This window comes from Lagenorhynchus albirostris, chromosome 12 (genome assembly GCF_949774975.1).
Source record: "Lagenorhynchus albirostris chromosome 12, mLagAlb1.1, whole genome shotgun sequence".
Lineage (NCBI taxonomy): Eukaryota > Metazoa > Chordata > Mammalia > Artiodactyla > Delphinidae > Lagenorhynchus > Lagenorhynchus albirostris.
Window position 1 is genome coordinate 32571983 of NC_083106.1, and position 19684 is coordinate 32591666.

The 19684-nt window shown below is 35.6% G+C and overlaps 1 protein-coding gene across 1 annotated transcript in view; it reads right to left on the bottom strand.

Moving 5' to 3' along the window:
• The window catches only part of LAMA2 (laminin subunit alpha 2), a 605756-nt gene that overhangs the window by 156913 nt on the left and 429159 nt on the right, over positions 1–19684 (bottom strand). Inside the window, exons 30-31 of the mRNA XM_060167667.1 lie at positions 8744–8868; positions 2366–2452 (exon numbers count right to left, since the gene is read on the bottom strand). Coding sequence (XP_060023650.1) covers positions 2366–2452; positions 8744–8868 — 212 coding nt within the window. The remainder of the gene's footprint in view (positions 1–2365; positions 2453–8743; positions 8869–19684) is intronic.

A 19684-nucleotide genomic window follows, 5' to 3' on the forward strand; every position in this document is an offset into this window, starting at 1 on the left:
ATGGGTAGGGGTTTCTATAATACAGTGATACTCAAGACATTTAAGCAGTTTTAGACCTGAGCTGATGAGTTTGGGCAGGTCATAAGGTGATTTAAATGATTTAAGAAGCTCTCAGAAGTGAAACAAATTTATTTGGAAGGTTACAATAAAAATTTAAGCAAGACCTTTGGATTAATTTAGCTGAATAAAAGCAATTTTTCAGGGAAATATAACCTGATCATTTATGTGTTAGAGATGATGAATGTGGAGCTGTAACAACATTTGAGAACTGCAAAAACAATTCAAGCCATTCCCATTTGATAGTGTATGACCCTGCTCATCTCTATGCTATATAAATGTCACCTCTTATTGATTAAACATTTATGGATGTTAAAAAAGTAATTTTTCTATAATCACTCTGCCTTATGACAATAATTGTCATTTCAGTGTACCCTTCCAGTCTTTTCTATATACACGCTTTTATAGATAGTGGAAACTCCAATTTACAAATGTAGCTATAGTATCAAACATTTTTTCATAAATTATGGCAGATAATCCCCTTGGCATCCAGGGATGTTTTAGTCATCATCCTACTGGTGTTTACAAGGGCATGAAATGAATATTAGCCTAAGCATGAACACTAAAGCACGCTGGCTGACATTAAAATATACATATTCAAATGATGTATATATCTCCACAACAAATGGAAATGTTTTTGGATTTTGTACTGCTTTTAGTTACCTAATTGTTACAAATCTCTGTTGGCATGGAAATTGTGAATGTACTGTTTTATATATATATATATATATATATATATATACACATACATACACATACATATATATGCAAGTAGTGGATATTGTGTTTAAAGTTACCACATACAGAATTATTTAGAAATATATTTTGCAAACTTATAGAAACAGAATTGGAATTTAGAAAACGTGTTTAATTATTTAGTTACCTATTTATTTCCATTATTAACACAACCATTGCTGGTTATATTAAAAGACGATTCTTAAATTGATGATGATAATATTGGTTTATATTTGCAAAGAGATTCGTAATTTAAGGAAGTGCTCCTGGAAGAATCCAGCAAAGGAGTGGGTGAAGCAGGAAATGGAAAAGAAAGAATCTAGGCAATGGTGTGATTCCAGGTGAGGTCCCAGTCTTAGCCTAAGTCCATGGAAAGCTCTGGAGCATAAATAGCATCTCAAGATTTGTTCAGCTTTCGGGCAAAGGAGCTGGACTTTTGTACTCCCACGCTAGCGAGTCATTAGATCTGGGCCACTGGAGGAAGGCGTGGGGGGTAAATTCTCAGGCTTTTTTGCCTCTCCTATGGGAGAGGAGACCTCTATGTAGGTACTCAGGCAGGGTATCCTCTATTTACCTGATCTTCATAATGTCAGTGGAAAGTAGGTAGAGTATCAGCTATTCTGATGTTATAAAAGAGAAAAATGAGACCCAGTAGTTTGTGGAGCTCAGCTATGTCCATGGGTCTTTATAGAACTTTATACTGTTATCAATTACACTAAAATTATCATGTGTGTTTAATGTTAATAGTTAATATCAGTTGCTCTCCATTACCTTAGAAAGAATAAAAACCTACTAAAAATAGTGGTGATAAGCTTGAATATCCAAGATACTGACCTTATAGAAAATATGCATCTAGAAAAATATAAATTACAACCTTCCTAGACAGTCAGTCTGGAATTCTGTTTCTTAACTTACCATTTGTATTACATGTTAGCATTCAATTTAATAACTACCTACATGCATTATCAGAATTTGTAAAAAATATGGTGAGAGGAGGCATTTAAATACTATTGTTTGCGTGTTGAAAAGGAGAACCAAATAACACTTTAATGTTTGGTGGTTTTAATTAAGAATCCCTGATACCATTTATATTCTGAATTACGTGTATACTTGCTGATGTAGTGCCAGAGTGCTCAGAACAGCGATGTGCATGCAGTTAGTGCTAGCCAACAACTTCCAGTGAACTCAAATGAGAATTATGTGTGGCCAGCTTTTTATTACTGTTAACTACAGATAAGCTTTTGGAAATTATTTATTTGTTCTTGTAAAATGCTCCCTCCCTCTGTCTCTCTCTCCCTCTCTAATCTATGTTGGAGTATATACATATATATATGCTAAAATATAAATCAGATAATTGTGAAGTAATTTGGAATCTTAGAAAAAGTCTAAACAGATGGAAGTAAACAACTTTCTTTGGATAAAGTCTAAAGATATAAAAATACTTTTGAAAGCATATAAGCTACTAGAGAATATGAAAATAATGACATAAAAATAATGAATACTTTTCTACTATGATCTTTTATTATATGATCTCTATGCATCATTGCTCTAAATGTATCATGACTGTTCCTACCGTTCGCAGTACTGGCCTTCGTATTCTCGAGGGCAAGCTGTGCAGCGGTAATCATCCAGGCCTTCCGCGACACAAGAAGGGCTGAAACTGAATCAGAAAAGGAAGATTGCAAAAAATCTTTTGACTTATTTATTTTATAAATTTAAGCAATTCTATCTATTAACTAGATGACTATTTTTTGATGGTTAGAAATGGCATATTTATAAGTTTCTATTCAAGGGTAGGCTATCACAACTAAGTACTACTAATAATAGTCAGCAAATAAAGATGGTTGTTTTTTGATGAATTAACAACGCATCTCACCGACCATGTTAAAACTTTGAAATTTTAATAATTATGTGACAACCAGGAAAATATTAAACATCCAGAGAAAGTGTACTATTTTTCATGAATCAGAAGAAAAACATGATGAGAATTCCTGCATATTTGTCAGATAGTAGAATAAGTATTATTGAATATCTTTCAGGTTAAAAAAATGGGGACATAAAAGCTATATAATTTTTTTTCTAAAAAGCCCAAACTGCCACTGGCATTTCAATGCATGACGTGTGAATAGATGTTTCACTTAAAATAAAAGAGTGCCTTTTCTAATTTATATACAGATTTCAAGCTACATTTTACTTTAAGTACAAAATAATGTGATCTAGTGTGAGGAAAGAAGAATGGAAATCTTTCTGCATGAAAATGAATAAGCTTTTCTGACAATTTTATAATCTCTTCTAGTAAGTAGGTCTCATATAACATGCCCTGTTGTCACTACAACACTGACAGACCATGGCCAGTCAGCCCTTCTCCAGGATTCTTGATCACCTTACACCACAAAAGAAATACCAGACAAGACTTGAAAACTAAACTATGCTAAAACGTACTTTTGTATTGTTACAAACTTCTCTCAAATACAAGTAGTGCTTCATTCCCACTGGACAAAATGCATGGTACACTGGAAATTTAGGAAGAAAAGACACATATATTCGTTGCAAAATGGTAATGCTGCAAACACCATTTTCCTTTTTGTTGGTCTGCAAAAGCAGTTGATGCTGAAAAAGCAATAAAGTATATAGACCAGAGCTGCAACTCCTATTGGTCAGGTGCCATTAGGACACTATTTCAATTTTCTGTCTAATGCATTAAATCGATAGTACATGAATGAGTAATAAACTCTAACCTTTGCAAAATATGTGAACAAACTGATCAACTACTCACAACATCATTATTCAACAAATTATTTTTTTTGCCTTCACAAAAATAGACCCACAAATACATAATTGACACATTCTTGCAAGCTTCTAGCTCTTTTAACTCAGCTTGATGCTGAGTTCATCTGCGCGTGCACACACACATGCACACACAAACTCATATACATATATAGGCACTTGGAAACAGATTTTTAGACATTCAAGGGAAATTCTACAGAGCCAACATAATTAAATTATATTCCTTTATAGTAACATATCTGTCTCAATTACTATGCAGGAATGTTATAATTCTCCTTGGATAGTAGATATAAATTTTTTTGAATTATGACATTATGGTGGACTAAACTTTTTCCTTACATCATATATAAGGACTTATGAAAGAGGAAGTAGGAATTACACCTTACTTGAGGTTAGAGTCTATTCTTTATGCTCCCAAATCCCTCATCTCCTCTCAATTTTCATACTGTCTGCAGGACCACTCAGAAATCCGACTATTTTTCCTCTTGTAGGCCATCTTTTACATTCCCTTAGATTTGTTAATTCCAAGGTTGCTTCAACAGAATTTCTGAGATTTAGAGTCTGCTGCTCTGTGTCATCCCCTGTGGAGTCTACTGCAATGAATTAGCTTCTGGGATCCCACCCCCTTATCCCAGTTCACTGATTGTTCCTTTTCAGTCTCCTTTGCTGGATCTACATCATGTCCTTGACCTCTTAATATGCTTCACAGTTCAGCCTTTAGGTTTCTCCTATCCTGTCCTGTCCTTTCTCCCCTAAATGATCTCATTCAGTATTAAAAGGCTCTAAATACTGCACCTATCCTAACAGATCTAAAACTGAGCTCCTGTCCTCCAAAAAATACCGCTAACCATTCTATCGTTTTCCCTGTCTCTGTCAATGGCCATACTTTGCTTCCTTTGCTTCCATTTGCTCTGCCATAAACCACAGAGTCACCTTTGTCTCCTTTCTCTCACATTCCACAGGTATTCTATCTGCAAATGCTGCTGGTGTCACCATAATTAATTCATTGCATTATCCTGTTCTAAGCCACCTCTTGCCATTGGCAGATTTTTAGCCTTCAGGACGTTTAGTTACTCACTGGAGCTTCCCTGACTCCAACTCCTGTCACCCTTCCCCTGTCCCCATTCGCTCTGCTCCAGCTGCCCTGGATCCTTGCTGTCTACTAAGCGTGGCCTGTCTCCAGGCCAGTGCACTTATTTTTTCCTCTGGCTGGTCTGCTCTTCCTCCAGGTAGTCAGGTGACTCTCTCCATTACTTCATTCAAGGCTCTGAACAAGCCTCACCTGTTTCTTTGTGAAGATCTTCATCAAGCACCCTAACTAAAAGGGTACCCCATTCACTCCAGATTCACTGAGGCTGCTCTATTCTTTCCTGGTGGCACTTTCACTATCTGATATTACATTATATATCTATTTGTGTTTTTTCAGCTTTATTAAAGTATAACTGGCAAAAAAAATTGTAATATATTTAAAGTGTACACGTGATGATTTGATACACGTGTATGGTGTGAAAGCATTCCCACCATCTAGATAATTAACATATCTATCACTTCATATATTTACCTTCCTTTGTGTGAGAATTCACAAGTTCTACTCTCCTAGTAAGTATCCATTATACAATAATGTATTATCAACTGTGGTCACTATGTTATGTATTAGATCCTTAGACCTTATTCATTTTATAACTGAAAGTTTGCACCCTTTTACCACCCTCTCCCAATTTCTCCCGTTCCCTGCTCCCTGGCAACTACCGTTGTACACTGTTTCCATGAGTTTGCTCATTTTTAGATTACACCCATATGTGAAACCATGCAGCTTTTTCTTTGTCTGGCAAAAACTGCTGAACACATTTGGAGAAGAAAAGCTCCGAGAAACTCAAACTTGGCCTCATTGTAGAAGGGAGGAGAGGGCATTGAGCCTGGAAAGAGGGGTCAGATTGCAGAGAGTTTCTAACACTCTGCTAAAATATCTGAGCTTTCCTTGGTAGGCAGTGGAAAACCCTTGAGGGTATGCGAGCAATGCTGTACTGTCACAATGGTTAAAAGTTCATTGTATTTGTTTTGGTAAGAGATATTGGAGACTTGAACTAATATGTGGGTGAGTTAGTAATCACTTACTCACCATCCTCCATCTATGAAGAGGGATATCTCAGCCTCCTCCATCTATGTTTCAGAATCTTTTTTTCTTATCTCAGGGAGAAGTGCTTCTCTTCTCATCATACATAGGTCTTTACTTTGTTAATGAATGTTCCAAACTTTATGTGATGACCTTAGGGGGTCATGAAATCACTTTAGTGGGTTTTGGCTAAAGTTTCTTCTAATAATACAAGAAAATAAAATTGAATAGAAGTTACAGTATATATTATATATGTATAGCTAGTTAGCTAGTTAGTTAGCTAGCTAGCTAGTTAGATATCCACACACACATTTTTTGTATTCTAGCTTATGATTAAAAAAAGGTTTTCTTACAGTGGTTGCAATCAATAAAGTTTGAAAGCCACTGAACTAGCCACTTTGATTTCATACTTGATTCTTACAGTGTCCTTTGTATAAAAATATACTTAAATTACGTAACTCATATAAAACAAAAGTGAAACAAATATGAAAACACTTTTTTGTTGATCCTGCTAATCAATCGAGGTAGTACTATTTCTTTCCCTTCTTCACATTTCTTAGAGCTGTGCACTCACACCCACGTGACCTAATGTCTGCTTCCACTACTGATTGCCAAAATCCATCAGGGACCTGCACAGTTAATTGCCACTGTATGTACTTAGTCTCCCTTGGGAGAGCAGCATCCAATGCTCATTCTCTGCTGCTCTTTTCTCTCACTGTGTCAGTGGCAGCGTGGCCTTGGTTCCATTGCCTCCCTCACAGCTCTTGTCCTGGGTCTTCTTTCTCTTCTGACTTCTCTAATGTACATAGTCTTGTCTTTCCTTCTTTCCATGTGCTCCCCTTGAGTAACATGACCCTGGGGAATCTTATCTATAATTCATTTATTAACATATCACTTCCTTCATCTGCCCTCCCAATTTTCAGGTTTTGATTTCTTGTGGCTATTTGCATATTTCCATTCAGATAGACCTTTCATATCAATTTAACTTATTTGAAACATAAATTGTCTTTCTTCTATAGCAGCTCTCTCCTGGTTTCTATTTCAGTTAATGACCCCACCATTTTGGGGGGTCAACCTGGCTACAAATCCCTGGCTTCAAATCCTGCTTTGCCTAAACCTGTCGTATCTAATTAGCTATCAACCCTGTAGAGCTGCATTCAACAATTTTCTCACATCCATCTCCTTGTCTCTATTCTTGTTGCTATTACCTACTTTCAGGTTCTAATTATCTTTTGCCTAAGCTAGTGCAATAGCTTTTTAATCAGTCTCTTTGCTTTTCTTATTTTCCTGTTTCAATTCATTACACTCAATTCCATCATAATAGTCTTCCTAAAGTGTGGCTCTCATCACATTAATCTTTTTTTTTTTAATAAAAATGTGTAATGTTTCCTCATTACATAGAAAATTAAATAGCAATTTCTTAGACTGGTATTCATGGATTTCTACACTATGGCCTCCATTCTCTCATTCATTTTCTTCTGTAATTATGAAATTCTATTTGAACCCATGCTCCAAACTCTTAACAGTTCTTAAACATGATTTGAGTTTTCTGCTGCTAAGCTTTTGCTCCTTACATTTTCTACTATCTCCACCAGTAAAAACCCTTCAATCCACTGTAAATTTAATAATTTAAATACATTTTAAATTTATTATAAATACTCCTACTTCTTTAAATATGTTCTTTAAGTTTCCACAGTCAACTGTGGTACTTTGTGCCTTTGAATTCTCTTTATATCTCAGTTGACCTCTCTGAAGACACCCATTTTACTGTGAGCCTCTCCAAGAGGTGTTATGCTTCTTTTCTATATCTCCTGGAGCTTTTGCTATAGTCCGCCCAACAGGAAATTATAAAGTAATTATTGAATCTTTCTAATCCAGATCATTTATATTTTAATAAACAATAAACAGCATTCTCTTGTTCAAAATCTGGTCATCAGAGGTAGATTAGGGAAAGGAAAATGATATTTTTCATACACCTACCACTTGGTGCTTGGATGAACAAGAAGATCATGTATTTTATCCTCATCAATACACCACTTACCTAAAAATTTACATTTGAGACCCTATGCAAAACTTGTGACTCTGTTCAACCAAAAAGAGGTGCTTACAGAGGAAAGGGAGACAATTACGTGAAAATGTTTGCAGAATGTAAACAAAGCCAGAGATGGAAAAAGAAACTTAGTGAGTATAGGTGGAAACAGTTCTTCATCTGAGTTGCTTTGTGCTTCTTATACACTCAAGATAAGGTGTCCAGGATTCTAATTCTGAACAAAGTGCCCTACATTCTTTTCAAAAGCAAATTCTTAAGAGAAATAAATGCCCTACAATGTAGAGATTGATGTCTATAAATCACTTAGCAGAAAGTATAGATAGCCTTAGCAAAAAGGTAAGTGAAAACACCTAGGGGTTTTCATCAATACATAAACAGTGCAGAATGTTCTGACAGCACTAAAATAAAATATGCCAGCGTTTGTTTCCCCTTATGGTTGTGTTTCCATGGTACCAAGCTCAGACTATCTTAACAGAAAGGGGGTTGTGATTCTGGGAGATATTGACTTACTCTGGAGTATAACAATAAGTCACCCTGCTTTAACAACATTATTTTTCAATTATTTCCTTGATTATTCTTTACCAATCATGAATTAATAAACACATAAAATGAATGGAAACAGCTACAAAATTTATATAATATGCATCAAACAATCCTTCATAGCTGAATTTATGGCAGAACTATATGCAAACACTAGACCTTTCTAAAAATTTATAAAATATGCACATTTGTACATATATTATTTATTTCATAAATATAAGTTAATGTTGGTATTTACATTTTAATTAATAAGCATTATTTACTTGGGACAGAGTTTTAAAAGAAAAATGAACCATAGAGTATTATGTGCTCACTTTTGTCATGTTTTTATATTGTTTAAAAACTCTATCTTAAATTGAGACTTTTGTCTACATGAAAAGAATAGCCAAATCATAGAAAGCCCATGTGCTACACAGATGGTGTTACTGATTGGGAAACATGGTAATATTTCACAATCTTACTTGTTGCTGGAAGAAATCAGAGGGCAAGCACATTGCTGACAGTCATCTGGCAATCCCTTGACAATGCCATAATATCCAAGAACACATCGTTCACAGAAGTCACCAGCAGTGTGATGTTGACAATTCTGTAAAGGAAGAGGGATGTTTGTTTTTAAATTAATGAAAGAATGTAATTTATCATACAGCTCCCCACCTACGCGTTTGTGTGCTCCTGTGAACACACATGCGCATGTGCACACACATATCATTGAGAGAGAACTCAGCTCTTAAACATATTGATACATACTTTTAAAGAAGCTCTTTGATTTGAGAAACGAATACTGGGCTGTTGTAGCTATACTGACAAGAGTTTCTGTTCTCTTTTCCCTACATCAATCTCTGCATTAGTTTTTCTCTTACTCTAATCTGGGGAATAGACTCACAAATTTCTAAAATTTATTGTAGCACCTGGCTATTTACATTTCTTCTCTACAAGGTGTTTAAAAAAAAGTGCTAAAAATCCTGGGGCCTTGGTGCATACCCATCAGCGGGCTTTTTGAAACCAAACCAAGGTGGAAAACATAAATATTTTAAGAGGCAGGAATAGCAAAAAAAAAAAAAAAAAAGTCAGCCTAGTTACCACATTAAGAATGTTATTCACCTAATTCTTGCCAAATGTTGATCATTCTTTATAGATAGGAGGACCCAACCTAAAACCAGGGATCTCAAGTCAATATTTTCTTTTTATGTTTGCATAGTAAGAGGCACTTGGGTAATATGCTTTAAGACATTTCCACAAGAAAATGAGAACAGTTTCAGAATATTGTGTAAACAGTTTTGAAATTAAAATTCTCACAAAGTGGAACTTTATTTAACAATATATTTAGCAATTATTCACGCAATAAGGACTTAGGAAGAGCTACAAGCCAGGTACTGAGAAAGGCACCAGGAGGAATCTAATGAGGGAAAAGGTAAAATAACATTCTAACCTATAAGAATTTATTTCCACTTTTAGAAAAAATTTTAAAAATGGCAAATAAGAAACATGGCAAATAAGAAATGTGGAATTTACTGGAAATGGGACAATTGACTTTAGGAGTTGAGAAAAAGGAAGAAATAGAAGGAATTTAGAGTTGGATTTTAGCTTGATTTTATAAAACCGCATTTGGAATGGTCAGAAGGGTAATTTCTTATAAATAGTATTTTTTAAAAGGTTAAGAAGCAAAAATGTCAGTAACAAAATACATGTATAGATATGCTAGTGAACCCATCTCCTGATCAGCTCAGCTGGAAGCACATGGCCACCTGTGGGCTCTACAGTAGATTTTCCATATGCTGTGCTCTTTGCTTTATTCAATTAATCTAGAAGAACATATTTATTTCTCATGTGTCATCTAATGGCCAGTGTTTGGTATGGTATGTGTGGTCATTCACCACAAACAATAACTGAAGTCTTTTCCTCTGACTTTTTTTATGTTTATGTTACTCTCTGGGGAGAAACCATGCCATTATCACAATGAATTTTAGAATACCGTGGGTTTTTTTTTTCATTATTTGTTGTTATGTTTGAAAACACATTGTGTTACTTACAGATAGATTTTATAATTCACTCTTAAATGGATCCAGTTTTCTATATGATAGGATGCAAATCTCAAATCTTCTAATTCCCCACCTCACTCTCAGCAGATGTTAGCCCTCTATTTTCAGGGAAAAGGCAGCCCTCATTGGGTGTTCCCTTAGCTTCCTGCCAAACAGCACACCATCTTGTCTGCATTACTTTCCATCCCTTCGACATTTAGTTCTGTCCACAAGAAGTGGTGTGTTGTTCTCTGTCTAAAGCTTCTCTCTTCCTAAACTCTGGTTTAGGAAGAAGGCCCTCCTGTCTCCTATTTCCTCCAGCACCTGCATTTTCTCCTTCTTTGATGGCTTATTTCCATTGACAGTTGAGGCTGGTCAAGCTTTTCTTATCTTAAAAAAATCTCTGGGGTTTCTGGACAACTTCCATCCTATGTTTGATAGGCTTCCTAAAAGCATTGTTTACATTGCTGGTCTCTACTTCCTCATCTCCCTTTCACCTATTCATTCTTTAAACAGGCTCTCTCTCTCTCTCTCTCTCTCTATATATATATATATATGTATATATATTTATATATGTATATATATATTCTTTTCCATTATTGGTTATTATAAGATATTGAGTATGGTTCCCTGTGCTATATAGTAGGTCCTTGTTGTTTATCAATTTTATATATAGTAGTGTGTACATGTTAATTCCAGACTCCTAACTTATCTATTCCCCTCCCCCAAACAGGCTCCTGATTTCACTATTGAAGGATAAGTCCAGACTCATGCATAAGATCTTTGTTGCTAAATCAAAATTTACTGACAATAATCAGTCCTCATGATATATGAATTATCTGCAGCAGCTGATATTTCTGGCCACTCTTTATTTGAAATTTTCTCTTCCTATGGGTTCTTTAATAGTACAGTATGTAGATTGTTTTCCTACCTCTATGGCTACTCTTTCTAACCCTCTTTCATGGATTCTTCTTCCCTTTTCTGTTGAGTAAGATTGGGGTCCTTGATGCTAATTTTGGCTCTTATCTCTTTTCTTTCCTACATTTTCTACCTTGGTGATTTTAACCGTTACTAGAACTTCAGCTATCTTCTATGTACCCCAAACTCTAAATTTTATATATATTCTGCCTAGATATCTATCTCTAATGAGTTCCAGACTTACGTTTCTAATTGCTTCTTAGCTAGGTCTTATTGCATAATGCAAAAGCATTTGAATTTGAGATGTCAAAAATCAAGCTCATCTCTTTTAAAACCTGCTAATACTCCTGCATTTCCCATTTCATTTGAGGTCACTATCATCTCTCTGGCATGGCAAGGAAGACCTTTATAATCTGGCTTCTGTTTACCCCTCCAGCCTTCTGTCTAGCCACTGCAAACTTTGCACTCTACGCTAAACCCATATGCAGCCATCCGAAATTCTCAAATTATGCAGTGCTCTCTCTTACCTCTAGGACTTTTCATATGCAAATCCCTTGTTCTGGAATGCTTTTCCTCCTCTTGCCTGGCTAACACCTATTCATTCAGCTCTCATTTTCACTGTTGCTTTCTCTAATAAACATTCCCTGATGCCCCAAGTCTGGGCTAAATGCTCCAGCTAGCTCAACACAGTGACTGAAATATGTTGACATTCAATGGCCATTTTGAATGACTGCATAAATGAATGCATGTTCTAGGTATTATAGAGGAAACTGGTCAGGCTTCTTAAGATGAAAAAGGCCAAGCTTCAAGTCTGATGACTTTGCAGAAAGGTTGGTTAGCAGGGAAAGAGGATTTGTCGTATTTGGATATTGATTTAAGTACCATAATCCTCTCTTATTCAATCATCCAAAGGAACCACTGTATTTTAGCAATAAAATAGCCATTCCATATTTAACAGTAGCATGGTGAGCGATAATGGTTCCAAGATAAAATAATTATCTATGAATTGCAGTCTCAAATCATTCAGCAAGGTGCCAAATGATGAATAAGTGTCAACTGGGGAGTGTTTTAAGAACATACTTTATAGTTACAGAAATGAACATGTGCCCCGAAATACATGGAATCTAGAACAATAATTGTCAGCTTTTGCCTTTGGAAAAAAACTAACTGCATGAGTTATTTTATGTAACCTCCTATAACATTGATAACTGAATCAAAACAATAATGCTAATCATTACTAAAAATACAGAGGTTGAAAAAACATGGTTTGCCTCTTTTATATCTACAACTCTGTATAATTTCTTCACAGAGAAAGCAAATATTTTAACTTTCTTTGGACAGTCAATCTTTCACAGGGTTGCTGACATACTAAACTTGGTTAACAGAATCAAATGTCCCTGTTAGGTCCACAAACACAGCACATAAATCATGATGCTATTTTTGAAACTTTTTGACATCGACCTTTCGTATGACTTTCCTGTCTGCTCTGAAATAGTGGACATAATATTTCTCTTGTATAGATATTAATCTTTAGGAACAATTTTTATATTTTAGATGCCTAATGAGAAGTTTAATTATCTCAAGATTAATATGTGCTACTATCTTTTCAATAGTAGATTAGAATATATGGCATTTGTTTTTATTTTTTGTACATGGGAAAACTGGTGGTATATACTTTTCCACTAGATCAAATGAATATTATATTTATATTTGGAATCTTAAAACTAAGATGAGAAGTTACTTAACCTTCTTTCCTTATAGGGATGCCTCTACACATTCCTTGACATATTATTAAATGCATGGATTCTTATAAGGCAGCCCTTTTCATCTTGTATAACTACAAGCTATAAAGTTTTTCCTTATGCTGAATGAAAACTTGTTTCACTCTAATATTTAGTCAGTGATCCAAATTCAGCCTTCTGAAGCTATGCAGATTAAGTCTAATTCCCATTTCCTGGGGAAAGTCCTCAAATATCTAAAGAACACTATTATTTCCTAAATCTTTTTTCAATCTAAATATCTTTTTTTTCCCCAAGCTAAACAGCTAACAACCCTGGTTACTCAGAATTTCTCTTAAAATAGAGATTATAAAATTTGCAAATATATTTAATGTACTTCCTTCCTTGATCTTGATCTTGTACAAATGAATCTGTAGTCAAGTAAGAACTCCTATTTCACAGAAATTGCTACTATGTGTCATTTCCTTTGTTCTTTCACTTAAACACTAGAATATAAACTCCTAGAGGGCAATGTTCACACATTCCTCATCATTATTCTCCCAGCACCCACCACAGTGCCTGAACTTTGGAAATACTTATTAACAAATGCCTCAAGGATGAATAAACAAGTGAGCCTACCTAAGTTCAAAACCTATTCTATTAATTTCATCTCGTTAATTGTAGCTCATAGTTCCACCTGCTAGGCTCTTTTTGATTCTTGACCACCATTCAACACAGTAGGTATAACTTCTAGCTTTACATCATCTGAATATTTGATAGATCTCATCCAAATCACTGATACAGATTTTGAACATGACAGGGTCAAGCACAAATCCTATGCCTCATTATTGGAGACATCTCTAGAGCTTATTCGAGGTCAGGCTGTTCAGCAACTTCTAACTTCTGTTAACTGATTACCACTTGACCCATATTTTCAACCATGTTTGTGAGGATATAATGAAACATTCTATCAAATGCCTATTTAAACAAACCAGAGTTTGAGCCATAGATCTAACCCTTATAGGCTTATGACTTAAGCAAATTATACAATTTCTCTCAGCATCAGTTCATCAACTGTATCAGAAGGAATAATCCTGTCTGTCTCATAAATTTACTGTAAGAATAAATGAGAAAAGATCTATCTACAGTGGCAAGCCCTGGTTCTGGTACATATATAAGGTTGGACCCATGGTAGTTGTTACCATTTTTACTAAATTTGACATATGATTTATCACACTGTCTGATGAATTTGAAATTACACTGAGATTCAGGGATCTAGAGTCTCAGATATTATATACATAGTAACTCTAGCAATTAGTTTGATATGTTTTGCTTTGAGGGAACCTATTCTGATTCCTAATAAGCACTGTTTATGTTTCACTGGAGATTGAAATCAATCTGTTTCTCATATTCTACAATACTTTCCTTTATAAAACCTGGAGTGGGGCTTCCCTGGTAGTAGAGTGATTGAGAGTCCGCCTGCCAATGCAGGGGACACGGGTTCGCGCCCCGGGTCCGGGAAGATCCCACATGCCGCGGAGCGGCTGGGCCCGTGAGCCATGGCCGCTGAGCCTGCGCGTCCGGAGCCTGTGCTCCGCAATGGGAGAGGCCACAGCAGTGGGAGGCCCGCGTACCGCAAAAAAAAAAAAAAAAAAAACACAAAAAACAAAAACTTGGAATGACATTTCACTGCTTTCCATCCTGTGACAAATTTCATATTTTCATGATTTTGCAAATATTTTTCATATATGGCTCTTAATCACACTGCAGATTCCATCAGTATTCTAGGGTATAATTCACCTGGACCTTCAAATCAAACTCATTTAATCAGCTAAAAGTGTGATTACTCTCTCTCACAATCTCCAGGTACCATTTTGCAGTGGATTTGAAACCCGAGTCTAATGCTTTTTAGCCAAGGCACTGTAAGTTAAATTTTTTTAGGATTAATTTTCAGAGTTATAATGAAATGCTAATAATTCCTATCTTGGTAAGAGGTCAGATAGATTAAATAAGATAAGGTTTATAAAACACCTCATATACAGTAGATTATAGTTATGAGATTATTTACTGAGGATATAGCTAATTGATTAACCACAGATACTGACAATGTTACAGACAACAGGGCAGATCAATGATAGAGATTTATTTTATCCTTTTCATTTTAAAATAAGAATTGTGATAGAGTGAAAATAATATTTCCACAAAGTATTTGGTCTTGAGAAGTTATTTGCACTAGCTGGGACTTCAATTTTCCCACGTAAAATATAGGAGAAATAATATTGACTATAGAGCTATAGTGATAATTAAATGAGAATATACATGTTTATAAATAAATATAGGCATAGATGTGTGTGTTATATAAACTCTGAAAACTCTATCTATCTATTTATCTATGTGATTGTGTATGTGTGTACTGATTAGTATTAATTCACCTACCTCTTCTCCCCCTTCTGGCTTGGGGTTCAATATCATGTAGGTTTTACTCCTCCATTTTGAAGAAAATTTTCCTTAAGGGGTAATGGTCACTGAGCTATCGGTAATCACATGCCTATGTGTAGGATTTATTAGCACCTACAAAGAAGCAACAGCTCTCTTGTAAGTGTCATGAGGAATTATTAAGAGAATAGTTACAAAATGATGTGGGTTTCATTTAACAGTTGAAATGCCTAGCCTGTGAAGTTTTCTATAGTTTCGTTTCTTCTCTACCCCTTATTTTTGAAGAAAGGAATAAAGAAAAAAGAAGAAAAAGTGAGAAAATCTAGCATAGCGCTGGATATAATGGTGGTTTTTACATTCATTTTTGATTATTTATCATCTGATTGGTTCTTAGACTATAAATAGTGGCTAACATGTATGGTAATGATCATCTTTATCATCACCAATCATCATAGCTATCACTTCCACTATAGAGCTTATCACAAGCTAATTAATGTTCTAAGCCTTTTATCTAGTATTTCACTGAATCCATAGAAAAACTCTGAGTTGGCACTATTCTTATCTTCATTTTATAAATGAGGAAATTAAGACACCACTGAGGCTAAATAAATTGACTAGGCCCACACAGCCCAAAAGGGATGAAGCCAGGATTTGAATCAAGGCAGTCTGATCAGAGTCATGCTTATAACCACTATACCAACATAGAGGGCATTGCACTGTGTAGTGGATATGATATTAAACTTGGAAACACAGTACAAATAGTAAAGAAATCAGTATGCTTCAGTTGCCTCAGTTATAGCATCGGAGTAATAATAGCTATTTTCTATTTGCCTCATGGGGCTGTTTCAAAGATAAACAATGTTGTCAAAATTCAGAAGTTATAAGTTCCCTGAAGGAAAATATAAAAATTCAGAGGACAGCAATTTATACTAGCTGTGCATGTGTGATGCACCTATGTATTTATTTTTTACTTCATCTAGGGATATCTCAGAAAATAGACCTCTAATAAGGATCCTTAAGGCACAAAAATAGATATAATAGCCTATTGGTCAAAACAGGACAATATAATGACATCAAATTTTTATCCTAAATAAAAATGAAAGTAAACTGTATATTTTGTGAATGCTTCTAAATTATTCATATGGAGTGACATTACTATTAAAAATTCCAGCGACGATTGCATAAGAAAGAAAAATGCATTTAATTCCCACTTAAGAATGCATAAGTTAACCACATTCCTGAAATTATCTATTGAATTTTACAAGCCAGTAGATTGGTGAAAAAAATGCTATACTTAAACCAAATCATGATTATTTCAAGAATTTAAGGATGGGTAAGACCTTCACCTCCACTCCAGTCCTCACAAATAAGCATATGATAAATTTCCATACTCTGCCTTGATTGAAAGAAGGTATCTTTAAGAAGTCAGGAATAAAAAGAAGTTTTCTTAACATGATAAAAAATATTTACCTTAAACTAATCACCAGCATCATAGTTCGTGGTGAAAGACCTGAGGCTTTCGTATTAAAATCAGCAATAAGATAGGAAGCTGACTCACCCTCCTATTTAACATTTTTTGGGAGACTTAATCAATGCAAAAAATGAAATTATTATACTAGATATAGCTCTGGCAAGGAAGACACAATTATAGCTATTGCAAATATTATTGTTGTAAATATAAAAATAACTGTAAGAATCAAGCAAGAAACTTCTAGAAGTAGAAAAAAAGTGGCTGGATATCAAACACATGTAAAAAATATGTTTTGTCAATATTTACCAGTAATGATCAGTTAATAAATACACTGAAACAAAAAAATGTAATGCTCACCATTAAAAAGAAAATGTAAGATAAATGGCAATAATTTTAACATTAACAAATGCATAGCCCATATGGATAATATTAAAAACTGTGAGACATAAAATGTTTGAATAGAGAAGAGTATCATTCCTGGGTTTAGGGAGGATAGCTGAATAGTGTAAAGATAGCAATTCTTTACAAACAGCTTTAATGCATTTTCAATAAAAATTCCAGTAATATTTTTTGGGGAAGAGATTAAAATAGTGAATCAAAATGTCATTTGGAAGAATATATAAGTACATCAAGTTAAGAAAATTAGGAAAAGGAGAGTAGTAAAGGGTCTTGCTTTACCAGAATTTACAGTGTACTATAAAATGAAGGTAATCAGAACATTATAATAGGAAATAAAAGGTAAGCAGAAAAGAATAGATGATTCTTTAAATATATCTTAAAATGAACAAAACAAATGTGTATATATTCAGATACCATGATGTGTCAAGGAGAAAAGGAAATATTAAAAGATAAATGTTTCTTTAAAGTAACATATTGAAGGAAAATTATCTCCCCACATTATAATAAATTCTGGAAAGACTAAAGAGTTGGATCTAAAATTTCATCATAGAAATAATGGTAAATATTGTGAGATCTCAGTAGATATTGAAAGTCATTGCCTGGGTGAGATCACCATGAGAATGAGTGTAGTCAGACAAGCAAATTGCTCCAAGGATTGGATCCTAGGAATACCAGTATATTGATTTCAGGTAATGAGGAGAAAACAGCAAAGAGGACTGAGAAGGAGCAGCCATCTAGCTTGAAAAACCCTAGACTGTCATGTCCAGAGAAGCAAACTGAACCAAAGCTTCGAGAGGAATGGCTGCTTCAGAGGAGCAAATGCTGCTGATGAATCAAGTACAGTGAAGAGCGGAACACCAGTAGTTGGTATGCATATCGTGGTGGAGGAAAAGCCTGATTTTAGTAGTTCAAGGGAGAATGGGAGGAGAGAAATTGTAGACAAGAGTATAAACTCTTCTCTGTGTGAAAGGAGAGGAATGAAGTGGTAAAAATCAAGAGGGGAAGTGGAGTCAAGAGAGATTTATTTATTTGTTTGATTATTTATGTTTTTTAAGATAGAAGAAGTACCAAAAAGTGATTCAGAAGGGAGGGGAGAATAGGCATGGCCAGAGTGATGTCCTTGAGTGGGAGGGAGGGCTGGGATCTAGAGCATAGGTGGCAGAGTTGGTCTTTTCTACAAACAAGAACAGTTCATCCAAATTGGTGGAAAAACCAGAGTCATTGCACACAGACGCAGAAAGGTAGGTGCATGTGTTAGTGGGAGCTTGGGTTAGTTCTCTTCTGATTGTTTTTAATTTCTCAGTGAAATAAGAAGAAACAAGGCCATCAACTGAAAGTAAGGATGGAAATGGGTCTGGGAAGGGTTTGGGATTTGAAGAGGGATGAGAAGGTAGGAAATTATCACGCAGGAATGTGAGAGAGCCACTGGACTGGAGAAACGTGGCATGATGGAAGAGCAGAATAAAGGTTCCCTTTGAAGTGAGTGATAGTGAACATACGGTGAGACTAGTCAGCATAGTCGACTATTTTCCAGAGCCACTTTCAGATTAGAAGGCATAGGTATTGGAGGAGTAGGATTTAACCGGAGTTGGAATTCACTGAGTAAACGTAAGTAAAGGAGTGGTAATAAGAGAAATGAACATTACAAAGCAGTGATATTAAAGAAGGGTCATGGGACTTCCCTGGTGGTGCAGTGCTTAAGAATCCGTCTGCCAATGCAGGGGACACGGGTTCGATCCCTGGTCCAGGAAGATCCCACATGCCGCAGAGCAACTAAGCCCATGCGCCATAACTACTGAGCCTGTGCTCTAGAGCCCACAAGCTGCAACTACTGAACCTGTGTGCTGCATCTACTGAAGCCCGCGCACCTAGAGCCCGTGCTCCGCAACGAGAGAAGCCACCGCAACGAGAAGCCTGCACTTGCCGCAACTAGAGAAAGTCTGTGCACAGCAACGAAGATCCAACGCAGCCAGAAAAAAAGAAGGGTCATGAATATTAAGCTGGTTAAGAAAGTGAGGGCATGAGAAACATAAGGAATGATAAAAATGTGAGCGTCGATGATGAGACAAAATGTTGACACTGAAGTACTAAGAAGAAGTGAACTGGAAAGAAAAGAAACGGTGGTCAAAGAGAGGATAGTTGACATTGAGACTATAGAGGCACTCAGTTCCTGGTAATGACAAGTTCTCAGACAGGCTCATGGAGTGAGGACAAGACATGGGAAGAGTCCATTTTATGGGCATCAAAATCACCAGGAATTATGATAGGAGTGGTGCCACAGTGAACGGCAATGATACAAAGGAAAAATCTTCAAGGAATGAGGTGGGTGACCTGAGGGTTAGTAAATGGCTTCAACAAGCAGGTGTAGTGGGCAAATGGATGGAGACCTGAGATTCAAAGCTAGGTGTTGTTACAGAAGAGAAAACAAGGATGACCTGAAAG